Source organism: Poromitra crassiceps, assembly GCF_964638095.1.
Source record: "Poromitra crassiceps genome assembly, chromosome: 11".
Taxonomy (NCBI): Eukaryota; Metazoa; Chordata; class Actinopteri; order Beryciformes; family Melamphaidae; genus Poromitra; species Poromitra crassiceps.
Window position 1 is genome coordinate 40,891,262 of NC_139643.1, and position 21,668 is coordinate 40,912,929.

Genomic DNA, 21,668 nt, shown 5'->3' on the forward strand with positions numbered 1-21,668 from the left:
AAATACGTTCATAAACTAGAGAACATAATTAATATTATTTTTCCTCATTAATGATACATCGTTTCACCCGCCGCAACCCATCCGCTATTAGAATGTTTATTTTTATGATCTGGCCCGCCCACGCGGCGGGATATCCGTGGTCAGCGCGGTTATAACATCGGTTATAACATCGGTTATAACATCACTAATATACACACACAGTGTATATATATATTTATACAACAGGTAGTTCCGGCCGAGCAATTTGATTGGACAAGAGGGATCCTACGAGTGCCTATATTTCACGATAATGCACTGGCGCTTCACTGTGTGTAGATCACTCCGCTTCACAGCTGCCCTAATCAACAAAACGCTTGACAGCTCTAGAGTAGACAGTAGTAAAGTAGACAGCCTGCAGTTAATTAGGCTGATTAGGCTACATTTTCAGCAAAGCAGAAAGCTGAGGGGACTATTTTTGTTGGCGGAGGAATAAATACAGAAATCATCTATTTTCTCAGCTTTTTGTCATTTTTTTAATCAGCTTTGTTTAATAGAACTGTTGTATAAAAGCAATATCACACTCGAGGTCGTGCATTGTTGTCTAATATTGGCACTGCTGTGATTATCTACGGCACTCGGCCTGCGGCCTCGTGCCTGCGACCGAATCACAGCAGTGCCAATATTAGCCAACAATGCACTCCCTCTCGTGTGATATTGCTTAAATATAGTGTGTATATATATACAGTATATATATATACACACAGTATATGTATGTATGTATGTATATATATATATTCATTCCATTCAAAATAGTGGTTGATGCTGTTTGCCATTCTTTGTGGCATTAATCACCCCTTGTACTGTGGTGCGCCCACACGGTGCGCCCGGTGGAAGAAGAGGTAGGCTACTGACTGCCTTTGTTTGACAGAGGACCGACCCAGTTTATCTGAGTAAACTACTACCGAGCATACCGAGCTTATAAACTGAAAGACTAAATAGCCATTTTCTTTTTCTCAAAAGATCATATGGGAAGTTGTTTCATTAGCTGTAAACAATAACGGGCCATGCATTATGCTATAAGCTATTGATTGCACAATGTGAAACCACAGATCATGTTATTTTACGTTATAAAAAACATGTAGCCTACTGTCAGAAAAAAAATACATATTTTGTCACTTGGGCCATATCTTTATGTCAAAGCAAGAGCTAACAGTTTTTTTCTGACAGTGTGCAAAAAACCAGTAGTAGCCTATAAGTTGAAGGCCTACACTTTGCAGCCTACTGTGGTTATGGTGTTTAATATGGTCTTTATTTAACCATGTATTAACCATTGATTTGGGAATGACATGGGAAGGTCGGAGTATTAGTTATTTATTTGTGGAAGCTATCTTAATTGCTACTGAATATGCATCCATCTTCCTTCCAAATGGCCCTAATTTGGATGATCAGTGTTTGTGATGTTATGATGGTTTTTGGTAGTCTCGACAGTATTTGCTGGGGGTGACATGTAGTTGGAGGAAAAACATACTACTGCATATAATCCCAGGTGTTGTTTATAGTCTCTGTGGACAAGTGCAAGGCTGGTCATCCTCAGAAAATGTGCGTCCATATGTCACCCATATACGATGGTTGTCTGTGTGTTTGGAATAGAATAGGGGGGGTACGGTGGCGCAGTCGGTAGTGCTGTCGCCTCACAGCTAGAAGGTCCTGAGTTCGATTCTCACCTGGGACGCTGTGGGCGCTGGAGTTGTGACCCCCCCATATCCTCAGTGCCCACTGCCCAGGTGGGCTATCTCGATCCCGGGCGCTGGGAAGAAAAAGCGACCACTGCTCCTGGCCTGCCCCCTGGAGGAAAGGACAAGCCTGGATGGATCAAATGCAGAGGACATATTTCACCGGCCACCATCAGCATGAGTGTGTGTTGTGGCCGCATGCATGTGTTGTAGTGTTCGTGTGACAATACGGGCTTCCGTCAGAAATCGTGTTTTTTGTTTTAATCGTGAATAGAATGACCCAAGAGACCGAAGCTTCACTCATGTGCATGACTCCACCCTGTTTTGACAAAGATGATTGAATAACGATATCAGTTGACAGATGATCAGTAACATTTTAAATAGTGACAAACTTGGCCTCGACAGTCAGTAATCAACCATAAGCTTTCGGAGTTCAGCGGCCCTGGGGATGATTGACTGTCACTGAGCAGTTTCTTACATTGTAAATAAACGATATGCTTGTAAATAATTTGTGTACTACTGTAACAGTACCTAAGTACATAATAATAGCCTACAAGTATTCATGCAATCCATGTTTAAGTGCCATCATACACAAAGAACGATACAAGGCTGCTTGCAGTGCTTTGTTAGTGGAGCTGTCCCTGGTGCTGAAACAGGCTCTACTCCATTTCTGTTGTTTCGTGACAGATGCAGCTGACAAGCTCATGCCTGCAAAGAAGATTGCTATTCTTATTGCCTCTTTCTGTCAACTTGTTCTATGCTCTACCTGTGTAGCCTCACACATGCCCACTTAATTCTGTCTGCGCTGACAGCAGCAGAACTAACATTTGACAGATGATCTGAGGAACCGAACCTGTCACTGTCAGTCATTTGCATGGCCTCCTACCATATTGTTTTGTGAAACAACACTTTTAGTAATCACATCATCATCTGATGATTTACAGCTATCCAACTGGCCCGGATGAGTTCTAAACAAAAAACAAAACAAAAGCAATAAACAATTAAACTTCATTTACTTATTACACCCGAATGGTTATTTTTCGGATGTGATGTAGCTAAAGTGAGCTAAACAAGTCAGATGCACTATAAATGTTTTTCAGGAGATGCTGTAATGTAGCCACAAGAAAGGTGCAATATTAATGTGTTTTTTTTCAGGAGATGGCACTGTGACGTAGCTAATCAAGAAAGACGCATTATAAATGGTTTTCAGGAGATGTGTAATGTTGCTAGCTAGGTTCTAAACAAGAAATATGGTTAAAATGTTTGCAGTAGTTTTCCTTTCTTGCTGCACTACATGTTACAATGCTGTGACGTACATTACAGTAGCTAAACACAAAAGATGCAATATTGACCGTTTTTCATGAGATATTCAGTATTTAATACTGTACTAGGTTCTAAACAAGAGAGAATGTTGTTTTCCTTTCCTGATGCACTATACACACACATGACCAAATTATATTTCAAATGGCTGACATGTGTTGTAGAATACTTAGATTTGTTTCAAATATGTTTACTTTTGGGGCTTTGTCACAGCTTTTGTTGCAGAGAAATTAAGCACTTTTAAATGAAAATTTAGCTACTTTTGCAATGTAGTGCAATAAAAGTTTTGAAAATGTGGTGGCGCATTGTGTCAAATGTACATATAATGGGATTAATAGCTCAGGGAACGGTCTGGCCCCCGGCCCCTTAGCTTTCCGACAATGTGGCCCCCTGAACAATTTTGTGACAATGTGTTGTCCCCTGTGCTGGCCGGCAGCAGGCTCTCCCAGCAGCTTGTTGTGGGAGGGATATCTGTCAGAACATGGCAGTTTATGGATCTGTTATTGATCGGGCATATTGATTGATCTCCCTGTGGTGAAGGGGTGAAAGGTGAGCGACAGCTTTCCCAGTGGGGTCGCTGCTAGTCTCCCCTTCAGCAGCACGACCAGCCATTCACACGCACGCACGCACACACAGAGGAAAAAGGGATGCCACGTTGAGATGTGATTTGTAGTGTTGTTGGTTGGAAACATACACAGTACTCCAGAGTTTGCAATCGCCAGAATAAAATGTCAGCATTGTAGGCTGTTTCTACAATCCACAGATACGTACAATCTGATGTAAATTCGAATTAAAATGACATCACTCTCCCATTCTGCCAGAACAGCTCCAGGATTTGTCTTTCAATGACATGAGGCATTGCTCTTTTGCCTATGGCTTTGAGATGAAAAAATATCATGGGGATAAAATATAAGCAGTTTAGGAAGCTTCCCCTTTAAGACAAAAATGCAGACCTATGACAAGGTGGTATCAAGCATTTCTTTGATTTATTTTTCAACTTTACCAAACAAACAGAAATATTTGTTTTTCTTCGAAAAACAAAAATCATTCTCAAAATCATATACTAAAAGGACACGTATATAAATACAGTGATTGAATAATCTTAATCAATAATAACAAAAGAAATGGGTGTCTGTAGCTACGCCAAAATCTGCACTATGATCTATCCATCTACTAAGATGTATGGGCAGAAATACTGTACCACCACCGGCCAATAAACAGCTTGATGCACTAAGGCTCTTTGAATACATAATTTCTTTGTTATTATTATATACACTGAGTGGCAAATTCTAAAAGTCACAGAAAGATATCTGCTCATTTAATTTAATGTACACAAGTACTATTATCAAAGTCATGCAAGAAGAATTCATTTTGACATCAAAACTTGCAGTTGGATGGAAACTATAAAAAAGGACGCCGATGCACATACTATACAACTACAGGTTAAGGCAATGGAATTAGATTCCTGATAATATATATGTATGAATATTAAAAAACCAACTTTGACGTGGAATTAAAGCTGCTCGATACCAGAATCCTGCCACACCTCCGTCCGCAGTTTATATCACAAAGCACTTTCCTCCATGATCACAAATCCAGGAAGTCCGTTCCAAACCAAAATATACACGTTTCACATTCCGCGATAAAGTCATAAAAAACAACGGTCAACATCAAATAAACTCAATACGGCCTTTTGCACAGTGCAATCACAGAACTGGAAAAAGCCCTTACAATCTGTACATATGGCACAGCTTTTTCTAGAACAAAGATTGGAAGATAAATATATTAAAAAAAAATCATAGAGTGCAATAGGGACCAAAATGTCTCTAGAAAGTCTATGCACAGTCTAAACCACTAAAGAAATACATACAGAGAGAATGCCAGTAGTGCCACTGCAAGCAGGGTAATCAGACTAGCCTTTAACTTCATGTTACTGTATAGTGCCTCCTGGTGGGTGATGTTAGTTACAGCTAGCCTGGGTAAACCCAATGCCCCACATGACCTGCTCTCAGACAGACCCTGCTCACTAGTCACAAGGTGAGTGACTGAGAGCAGGTCACGTGGGGGCTGGGTTTACCCAGGCTAAGTTACAGCTCTCTAAAGTATCTGCAATCAGTGGACCGGTATGAATCAAGCACCAGTTTATCACCTCAAAATTCAAATTTTCACCTTTGGAAATAAATGTGTTACCGTAAACCAATTTGACGCCAGCATTAACGAGCAGCTTGCTGCAACACATTTCAGTAATTTATAATAGGTGCAGCAGCAGCGCGGCAATCAGTACAAAGTGCAACATACTGGGACAGACGACGCTTCTCGAAAAAGAAAAAACAGATTAGGAAAACATTTTGTACTTTTGGGTTTACAATGAAAAACATACACGCTTGAAGAAAAAACAAAACCCAAACATTTTGATGCCATTGAAAAATAATCACATTAAAATTCAACGTGTATCTCCACTGCAAGTCCGCCTCTCCTGAAACCCCGCCCTGTTGCAATGTAGTGTATAGTGCAAATCAGTGAAGATTTCAGTCCATAGGACCACATTTTTCACTATAGTAAGCCAAGCAGCTGGGGTCCACTGCTCGTTTTCTTTTTTGTTGTAATTGAAAAAACATTACAGTTGATTTATTTAGCTCGCAGAAAGAAAGAAAAAGATCTGTACCTGGTAATTATTGCATTTGACACACTGAACAATCATTTGCATATGATTTATATAGAGCTGTGATGTGACTTCATGTTTCTTTTCTGACCTTCTTCTTCTGGGACGGTTTTGGAGGCTCCACCACCTGCTCAGACTTCTCTGCAAGGAGAGAGAGAGGAAAAACAAGTTGTATTCACCATTTACATGTGAATACTAGAATCTGGATATATATATATATATTTAGTCTTAAATAGTCTCTCTGTACAGACTCAGACCCATGGAGACCTACTCTGAGAGGAGTGCATGTTGGGAGGCGGCTTGTTAGAAGCCACTGCAGGAGGCTCTTGGGGCTTGGGTATCATATTGACCACCAGGGGCACCGAGTTCACCGTCTATAACAAAACAAAGGCAGTGAAATTACCAACCCAGGGGTTTTATGTACTTCAATGTAACCATGGCAACTAAAGAATTATGTCCGTCTGAGCATTAAGCAATGTGCCATGTTTTAATTTGACACCTTGAGGTTAATTTGTCTTGCCTGAGCCACAGCAGCCTCGTCCTCTGCTTTCTTCTTCTTTTTCTTCTTCTTCTTGGATTTGGCTGCCCCTCCGGCAGGATCCTCACCGTCTTTCTCATCGTCCGATACCTGCATTCCAGTCACAACAAACATAGCTATGTTTCAGTTATTTCACTTACACTGAGGTCACTGTGGTTTATTGTTGTGTATTATGTTTGTTTTTTTACAAATAGAAAATGCAAAGATTAGAAGTGTTACTTGATGGTACCAGTTTGTAATGGGTACTACATGTCTGTAAAACATTTTTTAAGAGGGCCCAAGGCACGTTGTGGTGAAGAAACAAAAGTTAAAATCCGTCATTTAACATCAGCAAGTTAAATACAGTAGTTACAAACTTACATTTCAGCTCAAATGAGCCTTTGTCATCCTTGATTTTTATTTATTTATTTTTTTACAAATTTTAACATTTTGCCTGTCAAATTCGGCTCATTTGGAAATGTGTAAGATTTAAATAGCTCTGTAGAAGCCCTGAGTCAGTAGATACAGAAATTGGCCCTAGCAATAATAATATAATAATAATCAACTTTATTTATTTTGCACCTTTCATAACATAAAATGCATCTCAAAGTGCTTTACAGAAGAAATGATTAAAACAATAAGAAATAGTAAGATCAAAGAAAAATAAAAAAGATAAAATCATAGGGCGATAAAGGGGAAAAGTACTGCAATACTTTTTTTTTTTTTTTTTACTTGTGGCTTGATCTGTAGAGCCAGAGTTCCAAGCCTGCTTAAAATATCTTCCCTCTGTACGTCTGAACCAATTATAAGGACTTCTGTTTTGTCTTCATTTAATTTGATTTGGCAGAGTGTCACTGAGACCTTGTTCTGGTCCTTGGCTGGAGCGGCTGGTGTCGCTAACACAGGCGCCTCTTCATAGTTCCCCCAGTGCTCCACTGGCGCATTCCAGTCAGAGCTGGGGTCCGCCGCTGCCATACCATCTGGAAACCCACATCAACAACAGTACGACAGTTAGATACAGCCAAACACCAATGGCTAAATACCCACCACCAGTGTGTACTTTTCCATTCCTAACCAATGATCCAAAAAATAATACAGCACCAAAATCATCTGCAGTCTCAAAAGCCATTCAAGATCTTTCTGTTTATAATCACCAAAGTCACCAGGTATTTGTGTGTGTGTGTGTGTGTGTGTGTGTGTGTGTATGGGGGGGGGGGGGGATGTGGGAGGGATTGTTGAAACACTTACTGAATCCAGACCATTCATCATCAACATTAGTGTGGCTGGCCCACTTCAGCGAATTTGATATGGGCTCTGAGAGACAGAATGAGCGAGAGAACGAGAGAGAGAGAGAGGGAGAGTGAAGTAAAAGAATAAACCAGCCGCGACTAAAAAATGCTGGAAGCAGATCATGAAAATGTATTCTGAAATAGCACACCAGACGTTCTTTGGTTTACATGTTGAGGGGAGGTAGAGCTGATTTGTGTGATTGGACAATAAAGCTGACCGTTGATCACAATACCAACCTGTGGTGTTCAGCCCCAGCATGGAGAAGGTTACAGGGTTGAGATCAGTCTTCATTCGGTCATCAACGCCACTCCATGTCGCTGGCAAGAGCAAACAAGAACACTGATGACACTGCAGGAACACTGGAAAACATGCAGTCCACTGGGATTTTTGCATCATTTGAACAGAGATTCTAATTTAGATCAGTGGTTCTCAACTGGTCTAGCCTCACGACCCACCTTTTTCCTTAGTCATTAAGTCATGACCCAAATCTATTTTTTAGGCCTATATACGTTCAAGTTTAAACTGTAGATGCTCGTCAAGTTTCAAAAATCTAAATTGAACTATATGATATAAAAAGGCAAAGTTTTCTTGAATTAAATAAAAAAGGCACATGTATCTTGAATTACAGGTATAAGTTTTAATAGTGCAGGGAAGAGATATTAATTAGTTCCTATGCCCCATAGTTAAACTGGTGATGCTCTTTTCTGAATGGTCTCGTTCTCTAGTTTGTGGTTGCAAAGTTTCATGAGGCTGTGATTATCCTAGACTAGAGATCACAATAGGTAATTTTATACAGTGAGTTCAAGTTTCGAAAAATGGCCTCACTACAATGAAATGGTTACTATGGCGACTATCATCATCGACTATCATCATCACACATGAATACAATTGGGCTCACTGAATCCACAAGAGTCTCAGCGTTCCACTCCTACCCAATTTATGCAATTCCAAGACTGTTCAGAGAACCCTGCATTCATAAATATTCAAAGAGAATAGGCAAAAATAACGCATTTCATACTGCATGCAAAAAACTACATGTTTGGCCATGGCCATGCCAGTTTTTCCACTTTGGAGCATTATTTCCCGACAAGCTAGCATGACATGATGGGTACCAATGGATGCATTAATAGGTATTCTAGTTTCCTATAACAGTTAGTCACTCTAGCTTTAAAAATGAGCCCACTACAGCCTCTGAAAGACAGTATTGTCAGCTGTGAACACGGCGTCCTCAAGGAGTAGAAAAACGTGTTTTTTTTCATGCACACGACCAACTTAAAACGGCCCGAGTGGGTCGCGTCCCACCAGTTGAGAACCACCGTTTTCTGCCCCCCTGGTCCCTTCCAGTGATTTCACCTGGGTGTTGCTTAATGCTTATCATTCTTGCTAACATAGTCACTTATCAATGTTTTAGACAAGGGTTGCTGATATGTTCAGTTGCAATGAGTGCGTCAATTTTACTTGACCCACATTCGTGATTTAGCTCGCAAGGCACAATGCCGCTTTTGGCCAGCAGACGGTACAGTTGGACACTGTTTTGGAGTCATTGATAATAACTAATAATGTGGATTTCTTTTCTTTTCATTTTCAGTCCAGTGGCAGTATTAATGTTTTTGTGAAGGCAGCCTGACTTGGCTATATAGTGCTGCACAAAACCCTGCAATGGCTGTACAGACACAACCAATACCAATGTATTATGAAAGGTTTTGGGTGCTCCATAGAAACCATGGCTGTTTATGTTTCTTGCATCGCTGAGAGTTGCATCACTGACAGTTGCATCGCTGACAGTTGCATCGCTGACAGTTGCATCACGGACAGCAGCATCTCCAAGAGACCAGTTCCCAATGCTAGCAGGACCAGAGGGCTTTTCTTTGGGCCCTCCTTATTCCTAGCCTCCTTCTGAACATGGTGGCTTTGTGATCAACTTGTGACTTATGGCTTGCGAGGCTAGAAGCAGACATCTCAATGATTTCAAGACAGTTAAAACAAGGAAGCAGGTATTATGTTACACATAGGCATTTTAATCTACCAATGTAAATATAGAAATTAAATGTGATCCTTGCGCAATGAGCAATTTGCAAACACTTCATGTTCAAATGCTGCGACCCTTTAGCCATTTTGCAAATGGTTGCTTAGTTAATTTCAAGAGCCTCAGTCATATGTTAATATGAGTTAATGGGGACTGATCACATCAGTGTTTCCTTTTAATATATTAATTTTGTGCATTAGAATTTTGCCCTTGGAAGTGCATGATATGGAGTGTAGAATGGAATGGATAATGTAGAGTACAATATTTCTTAAATTATTAACTTTTTTTAAACTAAACCAAAACAGTAGGTTGTCCCAGTGATAACCAATCTCTTCATATTATGTCGTAATTTTGTGCTTAATGAAGACCTATCTGCGTAAACCATGCTTACATTGCAGCCTTTATAATACACTATAGATAGTGTGTCATTTTACATCGCACCGTCAATATTTCTTCAATAAATTGTTTACTGGTGTAAAAAGGTGAACCCAGGTCTAGGGGGTACCTTGTGTTTCCTGTCCCCAGGAACGGCGCTCAGGTTGGGCCCTGTGCCGTGGAGCCGTGGGAATGGAACTCCACTTGTCGCCCTCTGTGGTTCCCATCTGACCTGGGATCTTCAAGGAAGTGTCAGCCCACGCTCTGCCATTGACTGACGGCTCCTCTCTCCAGCTGGAGGACACTGACGAGGCAGAGAGAGAGAGAGAGGAGGAGAACAGGCCATCAAACAAGGCCTTTTGTCAGCCAGACACACTGGTCTAGTGGTTTCCAAATGTCACGAGTCAATGCAGGTCAGTGCAGTTCCTAGTTGGAGAGGAAAGAAAGACTGGGAAAGGCACCAAGGTTGTGGGCAGGACCTTTTCTTGATGATTTCCATTCCTGTACTCTCTAGATATACAATGTTGAATTATTTTCTCTTTCCCTTTCTCATCTTGACAGCATGCAAATCTCTTAAAAATAAGGAACACAATTTGAAAGAAAGGGAGTTATGGATGAATTTTCCATCTCAGTCATAAAACATTAAACAATGGTTCAGCTCAGTCTTTACCAGGTCCACTGTCTGCATCCCCCTTTCCACTGGTTCTTGACTGCAGGGACTCTGAAACAAGAATGGGAAAAACAGCATTGTTTGAGTCAAGTGAAATTTTACTTGATAAATTTTGTCAAAATAGCGAACCCTTCACCTCAAGGAGTCGCATGTATGCTGTGTTATTGGGTTTAAAAAAAAGCGTATAGTCTTTACATTAAAACAATCAAACTATATTTTCATCATGATAGGCCCAAGCTGATAGGCCCCGAGTCCCACATCAAAACCCCTCCAGCCTACCAACTACACACATTCAACCCTGACTAGATGAAATACCATGGTTTCCTCTGCTCTTCCTGGTGTTGGCAGGTGCTGCGGCCACAGTTGCCTCCACATGGTTCTTGGGGGCTTCCACTCCTCCTGGGCTACCAGAATCCTCGGGGCCCTTGTCCTTCCTGCGCTGCTGCCTCTTCTCTCGGTTACTGACCTTGGTCTCCCATGCGCCTGGTAGTAGAGACAAAAGAAGCAACTGTTTTGTTCGCTAGTTGACTCATTATCAGCGGGTGCATGGCCTTTAGTAAAAACAAATATGTATTTTAGATTGGATGACAATGTTAAAAAATACTAGCAAAAAAATGACCAGAGGGTTTTTGAATTGTTTTACTGACACCTAGGTTGATCTGAAAGATTTGCTCTAAAATTAAAATGGAAATGCAACACAAATGTTCATCTGGCCCAGGTCAATCATTAATTACTACATAATTAAGGTTAATTGGCACTTACATGGCCAATTTTTCACAAGATCAATGATGGCAACTACTGTTTGTTCCAGTAGATTGAAGCCACAGGCATTGCATCACCTCTCACCCACTCAGCAACAAATAAGTTGTGTATATTAAGCCCACATGCAAGTTGGGGGAATTGCTCCAAGAACATCATTGTAGACTTTAAATAAAAGGTCTTTAAAACTGGCCTAAAGTTCCAATTATCACACCAGAATATGAGGGAAAAATACAAAGGGTTTCTAGACACTGGACAGATAGATGACAGATAAAAAGATTGTAATGAAAACATGCAATCTGGTCAAGTCTTAGAAGTGAATAGCATTTAACAATCTTAAAAGGAGATACACTGACATTATGATGTCCCCACCCATCATATTGGAGGGAATCAGTTTCCTTAAAATGGCTTGTTATGGGCTGTGCAATAGACTGTTTACTTTATATTGTACAATGCCATTTTACAGAACCAGCCAGTTTAGGGAAGCTGAATGATGAGTAAATCAAATTAACCAACCAGCCAAAATTTCTCAAGCAAGTGGTGACTAAGTGAAAATGTGAGAAGTGTGTGACACTGTGGTAGATAAGAATAAAACATACTACATTTTCAAATTTAAGTTATGAAGCAATTTAATAAATATTAATAGCGAGTCTTACCATCATCAGGTTCCTTCCGATCAGTGGTAGGGACAGACCGGACTGATTTCACATCTGCCTTGATTTTCTTCTTGTTCTTTTTCACCTGCACCGGGGCCTGTACCACGTGCACCTTTGGGGGGATGACAACAAATATGCATGTGATTATGTTTGTTTGTTCTGCACAATGCATGCTGGGACAGGCTCCAGCCCCCTTGTGACCCTATGAATAAGCGGGTATGGACAATGAATGAATGGAGACGTTGATACGCATCATGTAGCTTTGTTGTCACGTAAAACTGGTCAAGTCTGCCTCATACTGTCAGTGCGGGGGCCTATTATGCTGATGATGGCCTTGTTTCCCACCAAATCAGTGTGATTGCCTGCTTCATCAGCCAAACGTACAGTTTTGAGGCAATTTGGGAAACATCTGCTCAAACATACCTTCTCAGTTCTGATCTCTGGGGATGGCTTGGAGGCTGCCTCAGTGACTTCCACTTCCTCCTGATCTACAGTTGCTGGTTGTCCATTGGACTGGTTCTGGAGGAGGGAGACAGATGATGATTATTATTATTAATAAAATAAATTAAAGAGCACAATCCAGTGATGTTGTGAACAGTAAACATACCTTAACAGTTTGCCCACCTATTTACTTGCAGAATAGAGTTGAGCCAAAATGTCTGAACTAAATCTTAATGACACTAGCCTAGCGTGTGAATGGCCAAGTCAGGCCTCGCTCACAGAGTTGGCATGCAGCCTCTTCTCTCTCTCCCCAGACTTCAATGGCGGATTAGAACTCTGCTCACCGATGGGCTCCTTCACTCTGGAGTTCTCCATGGTGCTGAACCTGTCTCGAGTCATTTTAGCCACTAATTAGCCAATTTTGCAGCAGGCTGCTCTTTACATTTACTGAAAGATTCAGCGCAATCACAAGTAAAATGGCATAGCTGTGGCCGAACACAATTCTGCTCACTCACACACAGACACTTCACATTCTTATTGGGATAGGATAAAGACATTTGTAGTAGACGCCATAATATAGTGGTAGTGTGAAACTCATAAATGAGGATAGAGTATTTTTCTGAAAATAATATTTATTTTGGTATCTGTTTGCCTTTACCTACACATTACTGGTTGTCTTTCAGTACAAAATGTGGGCTGTGGACCTAATTATTCTGGGTTTTAGAGATGAGATAATGATATATGATGATGATGATGATGATATATTGAAAACAATCTGCCATGCTAACAACGTTAATGAAACAGGATATCAAAGCGTCTTATCTATTTGCAGAACGAAAACACTGGCAACTGCTGAAGCGAGAAGGCAAATATAACGCTAGATAGGGGGTCAGTATGCCCTGATATACCATGGTCCAGACTTCATGTTTAGAAATGGCAATAGTTCAATTTGAGGTTGCTGGCTGACGTTGTTAGCTTGCCATACAGGTACAGCTAGTAGTTATTTCAAAAATAACATTTGGGGGACGCACAGCTTATTAGGTAAATTAGCCATCTGACGTTAGTAGAAAATAACGTTAAATGCAGTAACTTGTTGTATTACTTGTTAGCCAATAAATAATATACACTATTTCCCCTTGCCCCCGGGTATTCGAGGGGTAATTTGGGTTGCAGTAATTAACGTCACCTTTTCAACTGATTTGTTTTTGTTCCTTTTCTTCGGATCCTCTGCTTTGGCAGGTTTGGTGAAGCGGGCCTTCAGAGGCTCGCCGCTGGCTTGGGTGACCGAGGATCCCCGCTTTTTCCCGGCGAACAGTCCGCCACAGACAGCGGCCCCGGCCCAGGACAGAGCGAGCAGCAGCAGCAGAGCCGTGGAGAGGATGAGCCATGTCGGATACAGCTCGGGCTTCAGACCCGGATCGACCCCAAACTGAGCTCGGATGTACCCCTGGCTTGAGGACATGAGCTCTTTCAAACGGACAGACAGCAATTCCGCTTGTTCCACCGCTAAAGCCTGCAGGTCCACTGCCATCTTTTCAAATAGCCAAACACGAGCTGCTAAACCAGCTACTGTATGCTAACGGAGGAGTGGCTAATCTGGCCATTGGGAGAAATCTCAGTAAAGCTACAATCCGCAACACAGATTCTGAAATTTGACATTTAAAAGCCATTTGAGATGGTTTGGAAGTTTTGTTGCCAAACTATTAACTTAATACCCTATTTGAAAGAGCTGATTAAAAATGTTTCAGAAATGTCACAGCTTGCCATTTTATCATCAGAATACAATTTTCATTTTTCAGAACATTTTATTGTATCATACAAATTATAATATTAAAACAATTCACTGGAGAAGCATAAAAATAAGAACTGTGGAGTCAGTAAAATTAAATGCAAAATAGTGACTGAGTCACCATATTTTGTATTTATTTCATATTTTGTATTTACAAAATGTGAAATTTTGTAACAGTGTATTTTGTATTCACTCTAAGCATCCCACTAATGGCTTTGTCCAAACAAAATTACCCATGAGCATTTTTTCTACCAGGGCTCGAAATTTCTAGCAGGGTCTGTAGAGCTGATCAGACCACTTGAAACCTGCATTGGCTGCTGCTAAACTCAATTTAGTGTCATTATCAATCCTATGGTCTGGACCACTCTCAGTTTATGAGCCCCAAAAAGGCTCCTATTCACAGAGTGGCTTTATGTATACGGCCTGCCGGCTGTGGAACGCCTTGCCCAGGACAATTCAAAGCTCTCCCACTGTTACAGGCTTCAGGAGGGCCGTGAAGCGTCATTTGCAAGGAATTGTGTTCTTGGGGGCTTTGCGTCTTTCCTGAAGAACAGGTACTTTGTCTCTTTGTGCATCTGACTCTTCATATGTACTTTTTATACTGTACAGATATCTTAAATGTTCTTTGTATCCTTCTTGGGACCACAGTGGAAATCAGTTAGAACAACTGTCTGTGTTTTTTATCCTTGTACTACTTTTTTTTTTACATACTTTGTGTAATGTTATTGTACTAAATAAAAATCAATCAATCAATCAATTAATAGCCACTCCACTGTAGCTGGGAGACCAACCAAAATGTTATTTTTATGCTCTCTGGAGTTGTAGTTTTACAACCATTAATTTCTGTTTTGTAATAGAGTACTGAGAAGAGATGCAGCAGTTCAAGATTGCATATTGATCTAGTCTTTGGTTAAAATCCATAACCAGGTAAACAAACATAACTGAAATAAATATGTTGAATGTAACAGAATAACATAACATATCTCAAAAGTCAGCATCAAGAGTGAATTCACAGTCCAGCATGTTTGACATGACTCCAAGTCGCTGATACTCTGCTACTCGTTTCTCGAAAAAGTTGGTTTTCCCCTCTAATGAAATGGACTCCATGAAGTCGAACGGATTTTCAGCTTGGAAAGCCTGGCATTAAAAATACAATAAAAATAAAAATTAGTTATTTGCACCAACATGTATAAACAGTTCATACATTCACAAACACAGCAAACTAAAAACAGCATTTCAACACATCGTAATGCTATTAGAATCACATTTTCAAACCATAAAATGTAAAGGCATAGGTCGTTTATTTTAGCCAAGGACTGCGCTTTTCATGACAGACGACCAGAGTGGAATGAGGAATGACCCATTCACCATAATTCCACATATTTATGATTCGTTTGAAAAGAATCACCTTGGCCAGTCCAAGATCAGCGAGGAGCCGATCCGCCACAAACTCAATGTATTGCTTCATCAGGGAACAGTTGATTCCAATCAGATCCACTGGCAAGGCCTCCGTCAGAAACTCCTACAACACCAAACAGGATGCATTTATGAATCTACAACATGGGCATGGCCTATGGAGATGATAGACATTTAAGACATCGAAGATGAATGGCCTGTCTGTGTACATATTACTGATGTATTACAACAGGAGTCAACAGAGTGAGAAAGTAAACGGTATTATCAAGCAGAGATATTTGCAATGGCAAAACTAGGTTTGAAACCATGCTGTCTCCAACACCATGCTGACCTGTTCAATGCTAACAGCTTTGGTGATGATGTCCTTCACTCTGTCCTGTGATGGTTTCTTCACCAGGTGGCTGTACAGCAAGCAGGCAAAGTTACAGTGCAGGCCCTAAAACACACCAATACACATGTCATGATGATTATCAGAGAAGATAGACAAAACAATGGATGGTATTGTCAGAGAAGTTGATGCTATGTAAAGCTCTTTGAGACATGCTTGTGATGAAGGGCTGTGTAAATAAACAAGATTAGAAAATCATTCTCCCCAAGACAACTTGGGAAGATTGTTTTTTTCTTTCGCAAGCACATGAATTCTTGGATTTGATTAGCATCGCACATCCAAACCACAAGGCTCCTAAGCCTCCTAAACACTAAACAGATTATGTTTTGTTGTGCAGTATGTATGGTTCTCTGATGTCTGCTTTATAGCCCGAGATCTAACACTTCTATTCTATTACAGTACACGTTTACTTTATAGATCCTTTTTAACAGTTTGCCGATAACCACGCAGAGTTCCTCTAACCTCGTCCCTGCTGATCAGCTCATTGGAGTAGGTAAGGCCGGGCATTAGGCCTCTCTTCTTTAGCCAGTAGATGGCAGCAAATGAGCCAGAGAAGAAGATGCCCTCCACTGCTGCAAACGCCACAATTCGTTCCCCTGCAAACAAAACACAAAACAAAAGAGAAACAGACATTGTAATACTTGAGACGCAAGCTGGTATAGACCGCGGACATCAAAAGGGAAATGGTACACAGAAAGTTCCTCTACACTGCATTTATATAGTAATTAAGACTGTTATATAAATAAATATAAATATAAATGCACAACATGATGTTTTTGGGTGAGATTCTTACTCACCGAATGTGGATTTTCTGTCATTTATCCACTGGAGTGCCCAGTCTGCTTTTCGCATCACACAAGGCATGGTCTGAATGGCATTGAATAAATAGTCCCTGCAAACACATGGAACTCATTCAAACAGGACTTAGCATACTAAAGCTGCGTTCATACCGACCTATTCAAGTTTTTCGCTGGCATCGAGTTTACATACAAAGTCAATGCAAACGAGCGATTGAGCGTATATTCGCCCAGGAGAAAAATCGCTGGGTGTCCGAGCGACAGAGACAGAGCGATAGGGCGAAAATACGCTCGTGGCCCGAGATGAAATATCCCAACTCGAGCGAAATTACGCTGGCATCAGTCGCTCGCTCTTCAATGCTGATTGGCTGCCCTGTGAGAGTGAGTCAAGGATCACACTGGTTTGGACAAACCGCTGGTTTATTGTGTGGCAACAAACCGCATTGACAGCTCATTGACAGCTGACATGAAGTGAAGTCTGTACTACCGGTATAGAGCTCGCATTAGGAGCACGCTGATAGGCTTAGCTTGTAAACAACTACGGTGGCTCGTAGTGGACAAATATCATGACATTGCATAACGTTATAGCCCCCACATGTCCGTCAATTATTGTGCCTGTTGATGAGCGATTTAAACAGAGCGACAGAGCGATTCCAAAGGGTTCAATCGAGCGACAGAGAGAAAAATAAATATCTCGTGTGAACACAGCTTAACAGTTAACATCTGGCCTCAATATGAAAAAAATAGCCTGTAGATACACAGGCCATGAAATTGTGGTCTGCCTAGCTTGTGGGCACATCAAAGTCCGCAATAGCTGGGAAAGTAACTGAAATCGCTATGAAGTGGTACAAACTTATCTTGTTGTGAACAGGTGTGCGCACGTACGTACACACACACACACACACACACACACACACACACACACACACACACACACACACACACACACACACACACACACACAAACTATCATGCTACTGTATGTGGTTTACTTGCACAGATGGCATTGGGGCTGAGACAATCTGTAACATCTAACCATCTGAATTCATGCTGGTGGAAAAGAAACAACTTTGTATTCTCTTCACCACTGCCTACATTACAACTCACGCACCACAGAAAATGGGGCTTGCTTGCATCTAAAAGTTTGCCGGGGCCACTGAATAAAAAGCAGCAACTTGAGGGACAAGTGGCTGACCTCTCCTTCAGGTCCCTGATGTAGGTGTTGATGAGCAGGCTGTACATCTCCGAGTGGACGTTCTCAATAAGGATCTGGAAACCGTAGAAGGAACGCGCTTCAGGAACCTGCACCTCCTGGCTGAACCTCTGTACCTGTTGGAGAAGACAGAAACACAAATGCATAGCTAAAACTTCCTACCACACAACTGTTTTTTTATATGAAGCTATCAACTTCAGCTATCATGGGGATCAAACTGAAAATAAGTTATTGGGACATCCTGGATGACTTACGCTAAATTATGTTTTGGAGTTGTCTGATGAAACAAATCAAATCACTGCGCGGAAACCTCAGACACAAGTTCATTTAGCTGACAAGAAATAAAATTGGCGTCGGCCTCTGCGACAGGTTGTTTAAAATGTTACAAGTGACGATCGAGCCAACGCTTACAGCTGAGTGACGTTTGCGATCCCTCTCACCAGGTTCTCGTTGACGATGCCATCACTGGCAGCGAAGAAGGCGAGCACGTGGGAGATGAAGTGCTTCTCCTCAGGTTTCAGGCTGTCCCAGTGGGCCAGGTCCTTGGATAGATCCACCTGAACATAGACAGAAACCCTGTTAGTCTCAGGTTATTTGCAGTCGTGGCAAGCTGTGATGGGCAAGGTACACTTAGTCAATTGGACTGATGAACTGTTTATCTTATTGCATCAATTTAGTACATTTATTTGTGGTAGACTGCCACAAAGGAGTCTATGTGAAATCACACTAAAAAGCAGTGATCAGTATTGTTCCTCGTTAATAAAGAGGGCACCATATGTGTAATTAAATCTAATGGATTTAGTTCATGATTTAATTCAGAACTGGCATAGAGAATAAGTCTAATTTGTCATGTCAATTGGTCTGGCTTACATTTTCCCAGAGTACACTGATACATAGTTTGTAGCCTATTCTGCCAACTATCACTGTAGACAAAACAACAACAAACAAAAACACTAAAATTTCATTCAAATATATAATAATAATGAATAATAATTGGTTTTATTTACTAGCCTAGGTAGGCTACAACACATCAAATGAATAGCTGCATAGGGGAAGGCTACCCACCTCTTCCACGGTCCAGAATGACGCCTGTGCTTGCTTATACATCTTCCAGATGTCGGGGTACTGGATGGGGAAGATGACGAAGCGCCTGGGGTTTTCTCGGAGCAAAGGTTCATCCTGTGTGTCTGTTCCCGGCTCATTCTGCTGCTCTGGATCTTTATGGGCATTGACAATCTACGACGAATCCAAGAAGAAATACATTATTTACACTGGCATGTTATATGGCCTAGACCATGTAGTAAGTAATGATAATACTTTAGGCTACACGTTTGTTTGGAGATTATCAGTAATAGCCTATCCCGTTAACGTTACCTACTTGACAATTTTGACACCACGGATTGCACCTTTAATTGTGGGACGCTGTCAGGTCACTGCGCTTTTCTTTTTCTTTTAGGTCACTGCGCTTGCGCATGGCTTTCATGCAACATCCAAAACAAAATGGCTAGGCTACTACGCAATGACATTATGCACAACAAATGTGTTCTTCTGAATTTTAAGTCATTGTGTGTACGTTTTGTTCTTGTACAATCAAATTACTCTCTTCTTAATGGTACTCTATTCAATCGCCATCCCCTTTGTGTCCAACGACCCCCCCCCCCCCCCCACCCACACACACACACACACACAGTTGCTTGACATTCACAACCGAACCGACAGAACCAGTTCGGCAAACGTCATACAGAGAAGCTAAATAAAGCGTCTACATGAGTAGCGTTACATTTGCCTGAAGGGCTCGTTCGTGTCGTGACCATCGACTTACATAAAGATATATCTCAGTGGTCGTGACTGCCTGACTAAAAACTTGGTATACTACTACTGGTCCGGATTATGTCCAGATGTACAGTCCAAAAGCAGTCTACAGCAGACTGAAGCACATTCTACAGCTGCTTACCGTCTCTTTATGCTTGCTGCTGGACTGCGCACAAATGTTCATTACGTCCATTTCATGACAACATTCTCTCCAGACTCCCGATGTCGGTGGTGTGTCATTCAGAGGACTGAAGTCGGCTCGCTGAGAATGATCGAGTAGGCTAGGTATATAGCGCCTCTATCGGCTATTCTCAAATACTACTAGTATCTTCTGCACACTGTAGGTAGCCTGGCTAGTAGTGAGGGTGTACTTGGGTGTAAATTCCTATCTCTCTGCCCAAGCTGCAAAGCTGGGAGTAATAATAAAAAAAATAAAAATAATAATAGTTTAAAAATAAAACTTATAAAATCAATTGTCCATTGCTGATTGTATTGAAATGTGGACAATGGAAAATATACAAAAAGTACAGCAAACATTTTCTGACGGATTAGCCATATTTTTTAAACAATATATTTGAGTTTTACAATATTTCATGAGTCTATAGGCAAAAAGATAGGAAAGCTTTAGGATTGTTTTTCTTCCATCATATTATGTATCTGAACATCCTCTAAAGAAGTACATTTCCCTCCAAGCTGTACTGAAGGGAGTCCAAAAGATGATTTTAATTGTTCAAAGGACTTAAGGCTGTCGCACTCAAATACAAGGGTGGGCAATTATTTTTCCTGGGGAAACCCAGATTGTTTGTCGGGAGGCAAGAAAATGTCATGCTGCAACCTCTAATTTTATCACTAGATTAAAGTATAGAAAACACACTGTTCACTTATTCTTCGGCAGTTATTACATTGAAAATCACTCCAAACAGCCAATTTAGGTCATCTCATTTGATGTTTTTAGCTTCACAAGTAAAATGGTGTAGTTTGTCTAGACCTCCCGGGCCAGGTAGAACCATCATGAGGCCAGGCCACATAGTGCCCAAGTCTGCTCAAATAGATGCCCAAATTTATTATGCCTCTGTTATATCAGTCCCTAGTAATACCATCTCTCCGTGCCCCAGGCAAAGTGGGATTATACAATAGAATGGGGTAGGCCTGTACATTGTGCGGAACTTTACCTTTTTTTTTTTTATTAGTGAATGTCTTGATTGATGTTAGATTTTGAAATACTCAGTTTGTTTCATGTAAACTGATGATCTCCATCTTCCAACCATCCTGAACAGCCTCCTCCTAAATCTCAAGGAGCTTCATGAGGCATCGATGCCTGATGCAACTTTTCAATAGCAATATATGACAATACTGATGTTCATCTCAATTGAAATGCAGGTTAATAAGATACAAATGTAATGTTGAAATAATATTCCCTTATTTGATTCACCTCATTTTGAGATATGCATTTTTGCATTTTCTCATTCATTTAGAACAGAATTGTTATGACCATAACTCGATCAATGGTCTGACAATGTTTCCACTGATAGACAATGATAATATTGAATTATTGTCCAACCCAATATTAAGTGACCTCTGCTGTGTGGCGTATCATGTGTCTCTTCAGGGTTTGTTTATCAGCTAAACATTTCCCACAGACTGAGCATTTAAATTGTTTATCTCCTGTGTGCACTCTCATGTGTCTTTTCCAGTGTTGTTTCTTACCAAAACTGTTACCACAGACTGAGCAATTAAATGGCTTCTCTCTCCTGTGTGGACTAGTATCATGTGTTGTTTCAAGACTTGTTCACAACCAAAACGGTCACCACAGACCGAGCATTTA

General features: G+C 40.9%; 2 protein-coding genes across 2 annotated transcripts; both read right to left on the reverse strand.

Annotated features, from left to right (window-relative positions):
- Positions 1–4,051: 4,051 nt before the first annotated feature.
- mtdha (metadherin a) lies at positions 4,052–13,965 on the reverse strand. Its single transcript, XM_083645785.1, has 12 exons — positions 13,615–13,965; positions 12,411–12,506; positions 11,988–12,099; positions 10,888–11,055; positions 10,573–10,623; positions 10,033–10,206; positions 7,738–7,818; positions 7,460–7,525; positions 7,073–7,191; positions 6,215–6,322; positions 5,966–6,068; positions 4,052–5,835 (listed from the first exon to the last, which is right to left on the reverse strand). Exons 1-12 carry the CDS (start codon positions 13,957–13,959, stop codon positions 5,768–5,770), a joined length of 1,491 nt encoding a protein of 496 aa, XP_083501911.1. The 5' UTR covers positions 13,960–13,965; the 3' UTR covers positions 4,052–5,767.
- A 260-nt stretch (positions 13,966–14,225) lies between these two features.
- On the reverse strand, positions 14,226–20,100 carry rrm2b (ribonucleotide reductase M2 b). Its single transcript, XM_083645566.1, has 9 exons — positions 19,986–20,100; positions 19,097–19,267; positions 18,472–18,588; positions 18,014–18,147; positions 16,819–16,913; positions 16,484–16,617; positions 15,965–16,069; positions 15,626–15,739; positions 14,226–15,354 (listed from the first exon to the last, which is right to left on the reverse strand). Exons 1-9 carry the CDS (start codon positions 20,034–20,036, stop codon positions 15,202–15,204), a joined length of 1,074 nt encoding a protein of 357 aa, XP_083501692.1. The 5' UTR covers positions 20,037–20,100; the 3' UTR covers positions 14,226–15,201.
- Between the last annotated feature and the right edge of the window lie 1,568 nt (positions 20,101–21,668).